The 11,031-nt window shown below is 41.5% G+C and overlaps 1 protein-coding gene across 1 annotated transcript; it reads right to left on the reverse strand.

The window, feature by feature from the left end:
• Window positions 1–2,735: 2,735 nt before the first annotated feature.
• Window positions 2,736–10,817, reverse strand: LOC120043883 (E3 ubiquitin-protein ligase TRIM47-like). Its single transcript, XM_038988487.1, has 5 exons — window positions 10,242–10,817; window positions 9,921–9,995; window positions 9,502–9,735; window positions 9,050–9,209; window positions 2,736–2,749 (listed from the first exon to the last, which is right to left on the reverse strand). Exons 1-5 carry the CDS (start codon window positions 10,815–10,817, stop codon window positions 2,736–2,738), a joined length of 1,059 nt encoding a protein of 352 aa, XP_038844415.1.
• Between the last annotated feature and the right edge of the window lie 214 nt (window positions 10,818–11,031).

Below are 11,031 nucleotides of genomic sequence, written 5' to 3' on the forward strand. Positions count from 1 at the left end.
GTAGGAATGCTGTTCATTGACTACAGCTCAGCATTCAACACCATAGTACCCTCAAAAGCTCGTCATCAAGCTGGAGGCCCTTGTTCTCGACTCCACCCTGTGCAACTGAGTCCTGGACTTTCTGACGGGCCGCCCCCAGGTGATGAAGGTAGGAAACAACATCTCAACTTCACTGACCCTAAACACTGGGGCCCCACAAGGGTGTGTGCTCAGGCCTCTCCTGTACTCCCTGTTCACCCACGACTGCATGGCCATGCACTCCTCCAACTCAATCATCAAGTTTGCAGACGACACAACAGTAGTTGGCCTAATCACCAACAAAGACGAGACAGCCTACAGGGAGGAGGTGAGGGCACTCGGAGTGTGGTGTCAGGATAACAACCTCTCACTCAACGTCAACAAAACAAAGGAGATGATCGTGGACTTCAGGAAACAGCAGAGGGAGCACCCTCCTATCCACATCGAAGGGACAGCAGTGAAGAAGGTGGAAAGTTTTAAGTTCCTCGGCGTACACATCACAGACAAAATGAAATGGTCCACCCACACAGACAGTGTGGTGACGAAGGCTCTTCAACCTCAGGAGGCTGAAGAAATTTGGCTTGTCACCCAAAACCCTGACAAACTTTTACAGATGCACATTGTTTGTTCATTTATAAGTAATTTCTAAGTTTATGTAAGTTGAACATTAGGAAGCTATTGTTCCAGACGGGAGACTGTTAGATTCTGGGTGAAACTTGGAACATTGTTATACTCATAAGGATAGTGTCTAACAGTGAACGAGACTGTTTTTTACCACAGAAGTTAATGGTTATCTGTAGGAGTTAGATGGCTTTGGAGAGTGTAGGGGAGACGGGTGGAGATCTTAGAACCTAACAATGTCACTGAGGGAGAGAGGGTAATGTATAGCATTTACATTATGTCAGGATATGTTATTGTTAGCCATCAGGGATCCTCTGGGAGGAGAAGAGACACAGTCTGGTATCAATAACCATGACAGCCGTGAGTTGGGGAGGAGTGAGCACTTTGGGGTAGAGGTCCGGTTAGATGAAGTGAGGAAGAACAGATATCACTAAGGTTCTGTCTAGCAACAGAGATACAATGGTCTGTTCAGTTGTGGAGGAGACTCAACCTAGGAGAAAGGGTTAAATATCAGTGCTTGTGTGACATGTCGTTTGTCTGAATGCAGCTGTATCGACCCTTTGGGAAGAATTAAAGTTGGTTAAGCTTTCCTAGTTTCCGTGGAGTCATTTACTCCTAAAATTAGAACCTAACACTTTAAATAATGCCACTTTAATAATGTTTACATATCTTACATTACTCATATCACATGTATATACTGTATTTTATACCATCTACTGCACCTTGCCTGTGCCGCTCGGTCATGGCTCATCCATATACTTATATGTACATATTCTCATTCACCCCTTTAGATTTGTCTGTATTAGGTAGTTGTTGGGGAATTGTTAGATTACTTGTTAGATATTACTGTAGTTGTTGGGGAATTGTTAGATTATATGTTAGATGTTGCTGCACTGTCGGAACTAGAAGCACAAGCATTTCGCTACGCTCACTGTAACATCTGCTAACCATGTGTATGTGACCAATAAAATGAGATTTGATTTGTGGCACTCGAGAGCCCCAGAAATGCAGGTGTGCCAAACTTGTAGTGTCATACCAAAGAAGACTCAAGGCTGTAATCGCTGCCAAAGGTGATTCAACAAAGTACCGATTTAAAAGGTCTGAATACTTATGTAAATGTGATATTTCCGTTTAATTTTTTTTATACATTTGCAAAAAAAAAAAAACGTTTTTGCTTTGTCATTATATGGCGTATTGTGTTTAGATAGATTTTTTTTTAAATCCTCATCAATTTTAGAATAAGGCTGTAACGTAAGAAAGTGTGGGAAAATATTATTGTCACTTTCAGCAGTGATACCTGCTGCTGTGAACAGAGAGCTATTTATGTCACCTGAAGGACATGGATGTGATCCTCTGTGTGTGAGAGCTGCTCCAGCTCAGTGCCTCTGCTCCTTTAGCTCAGCTATTTCCTTTTGCAGTCGCTCCTGGAGTCCTTCAGCCTCACTTACTGATGCTGAAAAAAACTGCATAAACCAGCATGCCCTGGTGAGCAGCCTTCATTGTGTTTTAGACACTGGTGACCTGCCTTCATTGTGTTTTGGACACTGGTGACCTGCCTTCATTGTGTTTCGGACACTGGTGACCTGCCTTCGTTGTGTTTTGGACACTGGTGACCAGCCTTTTTTGCGTTTTGGACACTGGTGACCAGCCTTTTTTGAGTTCTCGCTTGTGACCAGCCTTGCTTGTGTTTTTGCTGGTGACCAGCCTTCGTTGTGTTTTGGACACTGGTGACCAGTCTTCGTTGTGTTTTGGACACTGGTGACCAGCCTTTGTTGTGTTTTGGAGGCTGGTGACCAGTGTCGTGAAGATTCAATACTGAGAGAGATTGTCATTTCTATGTTAAGTCATGGTTGGTTCAAACCCCTCATGCAGACCAAGGAGCATCATAAACCACTCTGGGTTCAACTTGTCGTTATCTGCACGCGGGTTGTTGTCTTAACCCTACTCTGGTTTAGTTTCACAGATGCAAGGATGCTTTTGAGACAATGAGGGATTGTTATACTCCTAAACTATCTCTCGTAAAACACATTGTCTATGTGATGCAGTATTTAACTAATTTGTCAGCTCAAGCCATCTCTGGTGACCGTACGCCCAGATTAGCTGCAGGGAACTGGAGTGGAGCCAATGAAAACACAGAATTAAACAGAACAGAAATGTCCTGTTTGTTAAGTATTAATTGCTGACTATTAATATCAAACAAACCAGGTAAATGTCATTTTTCTATCACATTCCCCCATTTTGAGAATTCTCTCAACTTAAAAGTAAAATTGCAAGTTTAAAAATACATTTATTCCGTTTAGTGCCTCATGAACATGACCCAGGACACGCATCATGATCCCACTATGTACAGTTGAAGTTTACATACACCTTAGCCAAATACATTTAAACTCAGTTTCTCACAATTCCTGACATTTAGTCCTAGTAAACATTCCCTGTTTTAGGTCAGTTAGGATCACCACTTTATTTTAAGAATGTAAAATGTCAGAATAATAGTAGAGAGAATTATTTATTTCAGCTTTTATTTCTTTCATCACATTCCCAGTGGGTCAGAAGGTTACATACACTCAATTAGTATTTGGTAGCATTGCCTTTAAATAGGTTTAATTTGGGTCAAACATTTCAGGTAGCCTTCCACAAGCTTCCCACAATAAGTTGGGTGAATTTTGGCCCATTCCTCCTGACAGAGCTGGTGTAACTGAGTCAGGTTTGTAGTCCTCCGTGCTCGCACACGCTTTTTCAGTTCTTCCCACAAATTTTCTATAGGATTGAGGTCAGGGCTTTGTGATGGCCACTCCAATACCTTGACTTTGTTGTCCTTAAGCCATTGTGCCACAACTTTGGAAGTATGCTTGGGGTCATTGTCCATTGGGAAGACCCATTTGCGACCAAGCTTTAACTTCCTGACTGATGTCTTGAGATGTTGCTTCAATATATCCACATAATTTGCCTTCTCATATTTTGTGAAGTGCACTAGTCCCTCCTGCAGCAAAGCACCCCCACAACATGATGCTGCCATCCCCGTGCTTCACGGTTTGGATGGTGTTCTTCGGCTTGCAAGCCTCCACCTTTTTCCTCCAAACATAACGCTGGTCATTGTGACAAAACTGTTCTATTTTTGTGTCATCAGACCAGAGGACATTTCTCCAAAAAGTACAATCTTTGTCCCCATGTGCAGTTGCAAATCGTAGTCTTGCTTTTTTATGGCGGTTTTGGAGCGGCCTTTCAGGTTATGTCGATATAGGACTCGTTTTACTGTGGATATAGATACTTTTGTACCTGTTTCCTCCAGCATCTTCACAAGGTCCTTTGCTGTGGGATTGATATGCACTTTTTGCACCGAAGTACGTTCATCTCTAGGAAACAGAACGCGTCTCCTTCCTGAGCGGTATGGCGGCTGCGTCGTCCCATGGTGTTTATACTTGCGTACTATTGTTTGTACAGATGAACATGGTACCTTCAGGCGTTTGGAAGTTGCTCCCAATGATGAACCAGAGGTCTATCATTTTTTTTGAGGTTTTGGCTGATTTCTTTTGATTTTCCTATGATGTCATGTAAAGAGGCACTGAGTTTGAAGGTAGCTAATTTTCCAAGCTGTTTAAAGGCAGTCAACTTAGTGTATGTAAACTTCTGACCCACTGGAATTGTGATACAGTGAATTATAAGTGAAATAATCTGTCTGTAAACAATTGTTGGAAAAATTACTTGTGTCATGCACAAAGTAGATGTCCTAACCGACTTGCCAAAACTATAGTTTGTCAACAAGAAATTTGGGGAGTGGTTGAAAAACAAGTTTTAATGACTCCAACCTAAGTGTATGTTAACTTCCGACTTCAAATTTATCTCCCTGTCATATAACATCATATATGCAGCAGCATACAAGACATTTTTAGACTCACCTTGTTCTGTTGTGCGCATTCGAACAGGACGGTGGCGCAGCGCAGCGATCCCCCCCCCCCTTTCCCCTTCCCCAGCCCCTCTCCTCCCTTGTGATCATCATGCTTACTACTGACAGATACACATTTCAGAATCTGCTAAAAGGGCCACAAGATGGCACTTTAATGTTTCCTTACTACAAAATCCTAATTTCTGTGGCCAATTTAAAACTGATTTGAATGAATTCATAATGATTAACAAAAACTCAGTCTATCATCCTTTGACTTTATGGGACACCATTAAAGGTATTATTAAAAACAATACAAATGCATTTGCATCCGGACTGAATAAATCACAATTAAAGAAGATATCATAATTGGAAAAGTTGTTAACGATATCAACAAACACTTTTTTCAGGTAGCGACTACTCTCTCCAAAGTCAAGACAGAACTAAATCTATTGATTAGACAGAGAGCAGAATTAGCCAACCATCGAGTTAGACACAACCATTACTTTCATGGTAATCGACCCAGTCATCTAATAGCTAACATGCTTCGCAGTAATGATCAATTAGTGGATAGTGCAACTATTGAATCTGAGTCAGGTAAATTACTATCAGAACCCAAATTAATCAACCAAAGATTATTCTGCTTCTTTGAACACCTCTGAGTATAAATCAACACCAAGCCAGACTGAGTCCTTTTTTTAAAATATGGGAGCCCAAAGCTCTCTCCGTGAACTTAAAAGGGCATTGGAGAAAAGCAAATCACCTGGTTGGGACAGTACTGCTACTGAGGTCTATACAGTTTTTTGGAACCAATTAGTTCCACTGTTACTTGAAATGATTAACACAGCCGTTCACAAAGGGCGGAGGCACAATTATTTTTTTATTTATTTTTTACATACTAAATGTATTGTTACTTTTTGGTTCTGTGATGCAAGCTAACTATTAAATGATATGAATTTCTGTATTGTGTATGTAGTCCCCCCTCCAATAAAAAAACAATGAATACAGATTTGGTCACGAAAAAAGAACAGCAATACTTGTTCAACTAACACACACACACACACAACAAGCTATTTTTGTGTAGAACCTCATCCCTCTGTATGTCTATTTTTCTGTTTGTCTAAAACCAAAATATCATAATCAACAATGTAATCAATTCTCAAGAAGTCTTTTTTTAGACTGAAATAAAACGTGAAATTTAAGCTTGACCTCAGTGAAAATCCATCATGTCTGTGATAGTCAGGATTAGTTCCATAGTAAACTGGAACCATAGGACTGGGTCGTCATAGTTCCAAGAGTCAATAGGATTCTATTCACCAAGGGGGAATTCCTACCCAAGTTAAGCGGTGTAAATGGAAAAGAATTCCCTTTTTATGCACTTTTCTCTCTACGTGTATACAGACCTTGAACTTAAGCATGAGAATAGCATGCCATTCACCCGCTATTCGTTTGGGGTGGAGATAAAAAAAAATAAAGGTGTGGCGGAGGTGTTTCTACAGATGAATTGACTTAATGCCCTCATAATTCCACAACCTTTACGCGTGACGAAATTATGAATAAGGTTGAGCAGCCTGTCAGTTCCAAGTGGAACATCTCATTTATTTGTTTTCTGATAGAAATAACACCCTTCTCCATTCTCTGTAATTTACAAATTGATAGGAGCTATTGATAAAGAGCTAGGTAAGTGGGTAAGCGGTTTGGATAAGGGAATTGTGAACATCAATAACAATTGTTTTATTTGACCTTATGATCCCTGGAGACAAATGTGAAACCAGTCATATGGCAGCAAACTGAAGCATATCAACAAATCACCAAATCACCACAGTGACATTTATGAAATGCTGGCCTAATAACGGGATGAAATTTGGAGAGCCGAGCTATAGCCTTCTGTAGCCATGTGCAAATGACACTACAGCGCCAAATCAGTTGATTTAGGATTTCTAGACTGTTTTAATAATATGCCTGGACTTTTCACAGTATTCTTTACAATTTGAATCGTGTTAAATATTAGCCACTATAGGACGTCACCTCAGTTAGACCCACATACATTTATAACTGTCATTGACGTGTTAATTTCCTTACATTTTGAATCATTCCATTACATTGTTAGTTTAACTTTCTTTCCTCTGTCACATTCGTGTGGTTGTTCCTGAGGATCGCTAGCAATAGTGCATCATCTAAGGCTAACGTATTACAAGTTGTTCAATCATTTGGGACATGTAGCCTATTTGAATCATTATAGAACGCAAACCATACGTAGCAGTTTAAACCTGGAGCACGGTTCTCGAGGACTGGACCATTGTCACCACAGTCCCATGATTAGTGTGGATTATTAGGGTAGATATCAGAACTATGCGCTGACATTGCGAAGAGTGATCAAATCTTTTAAAAATGCTCAAATCTTGCAACATGGATAGTTGAACATGTCATATACAGTAGCATGCCTGTATTTTCAACAAAGGCAATCACTGGTTCAGTATCTTTACAGATGATCCAGCATAAATCCAGAACCCAGGATAGAGGGGCTGATTAAATGTGGTCTGGACTCTGTGGAGGAGGGTCATTGTGTCAGAGACGCTGTAGAAGGACAGAGTTCCTGCCCTGTGGTCCAGGTACACTCCTACTATTCTGGAAGAGCGGGGTACATGTATGGCAGTCCGTTTGTTTTTGTGGTAGAAATAACAGCCAAGGATAGAACAACACACCAAACTCCAGGACTGATCATTGCCTCCAAACCAACACTCATCACCACGTCCTATTCTGCCAATCCCTTTATATGAGATGGCTATATAAGCCTTGAATGCGCTCCACTCTACCTCCCAGTAGCAGGTTCCAGACAGACCCTCTCTACATAGGACTTGTTCATAGGAGGAAAATCTGTCTGGATGGTCAGGATAAGGCTGGGCCTTATTACTCCATGGACTCCACGTCACCTTCCTATTCCCCTCTGACAGACACAGCCAGTTATTAGCGGTGTTGGGATCCAATGTGAGCTGGCAGGAATCTGAGGACAAAGAAAAAACAGGTGAAAGGTTGTGTGTGTGTGTGTGTGTGTGTGTGTGTGTGTGTGTGTGTGTGTGTGTGTGTGTGTGTGTGTGTGTGTGTTTACACACATGCATGCACACTCACATTCCAAGAACTCTTCTCTGGTCTTGGGTTCAGGCCTTATCTTCTGAAAGGTGGCATCATTTCTACATGACGCTAGTTCACCAACTAACAGTTCAGACTGAGGCGTGTTGAATGACGTGAGACAACAGGGCTCAACGGGTGGAAAAATGTGGACTTTTGTCACTATGGAGATGAAGAACATCAAATATCACTGGTCCACACTGATCATTACATAAACATACAGGAAGTTAACGGGTCAAGAAACTAAGGCTGGGGTTCAATGTAAGGCACAGGGCACTATACAGGGTCAAAAGGGTCAAAAAACCTTTTGATTTCACCTAATTTTAACATTCTGTCATAAAGAGCATATGTTCAACTTCATCAAAAACACATTTTCCCATGTCAAGAGGTAATCCTTTTTTTTACTATACTAAGTGCCTATTAAGTGCCAAATGAAGTAACAGGGTTGACGATGTCATCTTAAATCAGCAATAAATCAGCAATACATCCTGTTGTGAAAGGGGGAAAGGAAGCTTGTTGTGAGCAACAGGGAGTGGCATTTGAATGCAAGCTCCACAAATACATTTAAATTGTTAAAATATTTCAAGCCTGTTATCTATGGGTAAAAGGTTTTACGTGTTATATTCGACCCGCTCCATTTTCCACCAGAAAATGGCCAAAAATAGTAGACCCAGCTCACCTGCTTTTACACAATGATTTGACTATTAGATGTTAAATGTTCGTTTTGACTCTTTTTTTTTTTTTAAGGAATAGGTTCGCCATATTAAATTGAGAGTTCAGTTCACATAACCAGGTTGACCTTAAAATTAGGGACAAACTTTTAAATGAATCACTAATCACATGAAATATAAATTAATAATAATCTTCAGAAATGACAAAAAAGCGAGGGCTTTACAATGATGGGGAAAACTTGGAGACATTTTGGGGTTAAGTGGGTTTAAAGTGGGTTAACATTTTTATGCACACTAAATTCAGATTTATTGAATTCTCCATGTTGTCTATACTAAAGGGCAATTCATTTAATATAAATAGCTTTTAAAATGCAATAATGGTGCACAATTTCTATTTAAAATATCAAAGAGATGCAAAAGGCGCTCTTTTCATGGAACAACCAAGCAGACAATAGGCCTTTTAAAGGCACTTTTCCCGACGTTCGCAGAGCTTGCATTCATGGTAAATGTCAGCTCAAGTGTAAATGACCTTTAAAAGTATGTTATAGTGTGCTGCGCTATGTACCGTGCATTGAATCCCAGCTTGAGAGTGGTTCTTCACTAAGTATAAACATTCAACTATGTTCAAATTAGATCACCTAATGAAATCACTATGTCAGCGAGATTAACTCCGATAGTATGAAGCACATTTCATTTCTAGCAATGTCCTTCAAAAAAAACCTAGACCTACTTTTTGCAGAGATCAAGGCAATTTCCCCAGAGCAGATAACTTCTATTTGATTTTTCAGCTCAGACACTGATTTCTTCACATCCTCAAAAGAGACATGTTGGTTGACAGTGATGCTCAGTAAGGCCTCAGATCCAGGAGGGATGCAGAGGGACTGCAAAGTCTACAGAGTGAGGAAACAGGGAACAGATTATTGTTGAGAAAGACTCTCAGCCGTTCCCAAATCACTCCCTATCCCTCCCCATTGGCCCTAACCCCTTGATGGTAGCATTCCTGAAGGGCCTGTATAGGTCTAAGCAGTGTAGTGGTGAAGCTTCCACTGTACAGATCTTGCAAACATTGAAGGGTTAGGAGTAGGACCAATGGGAAGGGGATCAAATTGGGAACGGCTGAAACGATCACTTTCTGCAGTGACTGACACCTGCTGCTGTGGAGAGCGAAACCAGTGATGTCACCTGGAGGAAATGAATGTGATCCTCTGTGTGTGAAAGCTGCTCCAGCTCAGCGTCTCTCCTCCTCAGCTTGGCGATCTCCTGCTCCAGTTGCTTCAGAAGTCCTTCAGCCTGACTCACTGCTGCCTTCTCCTGGGCTTTGATCAGCTCCTTCACCTCAGAACACCTTCTCTCAAAGGTGCAGATTAGCTCAGAAAAGATCTTCTCACTCTCCTCTACTGCTGCCTGTGCAGACCGCTGTTAAGACACAGAGAGAGGAGGGGTTCCATTTGAACCAGCCCAGTCACTCAGTTCTCACCGGGACACCAGATAAGCAGGTTCCCCACAGTAGGGTTCACTGGGGTTCTCACTGGCTCTGCAGTATAGTTTACGATGAGTAAGTCACTCACTGCTAAGTGAATAAATGTATATGGTCAACTCACCTTCAGTGACTTCACAGAACGTCTCACCTCCTGCATCTCTTTCTCTATCTCCTGGATTCTCTGTTTCTCCCCCTTCTGCCTCTGAAAAGAAACAAATCTTCCATTGTCATTCCATAGATCATTTGTAAATGTGTCTGTCTACGTCAAACTGTATGATAAGTCAATGTCCATACCATATGGAGGTGTGTATGTGTGCACACGCACGTTAGTGTAACTAACGTTTCCATAAAAAACACTTTTGAAATCAAATACTACTGCCATGCATAAAATGACTTGTTAATTGCTCAAGTATTCTGTAAATAATACGGTTTATGTCCTTACCTGTCTCTCAGCCCTTTCTGATTCAGCTGACACTGTATCGTGGCCTTTATGATCGCCTATCATACAGAGGTAACAGATAATTTGCTGATCGGTACGGCAGTACATTTCCAGCAGCTTGTCATGACGAGAGCAAATCTTCTCCTGTAGTCGTGTGGAGGCTTTGACCAGCTTGTGCTTCTTAAATGTAGGAGATTCGTAGTGAGGTTGAAGGTGAGTCTCACAGTAAGAGGCCAGACACTCCAGACAGGACTTGACGGCTTTGAGTTTTCTCCCAGTGCAGACGTCACACTCCACATCTCCAGGTCCAGCATAACAGTGAGCAAGAGGAGCAGCTTGAAGTCCTGTCTTCTTTAGACTCTCCACCAATTCAGCCAGCAGAGTGTTTGTGTTTAGAACAGGCCTTGGAATGAAAGTCTGTCTGCACTGCGGGCAGCTGTAGACACCCTTCTGGTAATCCTGATCCCAGTAATCCTTAATACAACCCATACAGTAGCTGTGTCCACAGGGAATAGCCACAGGATCCTTCAGTGGATCCAGGCAGATCGAACAACTGATCGAATCCATGGATGTTGCCATTTTGGTGCTGGCACACTAACAGATGGAGTGCAGCAGAGTATCAGAGTTCACTAACGTTTCTCTAGAAGTGTTTATGGTTATAGAAATGAGAATTTATTGTGTGTGTACTCTGTACCTGCAAGGGGTGTGGCGTTGGATGGATTCTATATAGTTATATGAGGGGCTATTTTCTTTGATAGTGAATATCTTCTCCTCAGCCAGTGCAGGGGCGCCC

Source organism: Salvelinus namaycush, chromosome 3 (genome assembly GCF_016432855.1).
Source record: "Salvelinus namaycush isolate Seneca chromosome 3, SaNama_1.0, whole genome shotgun sequence".
NCBI lineage: Eukaryota > Metazoa > Chordata > Actinopteri > Salmoniformes > Salmonidae > Salvelinus > Salvelinus namaycush.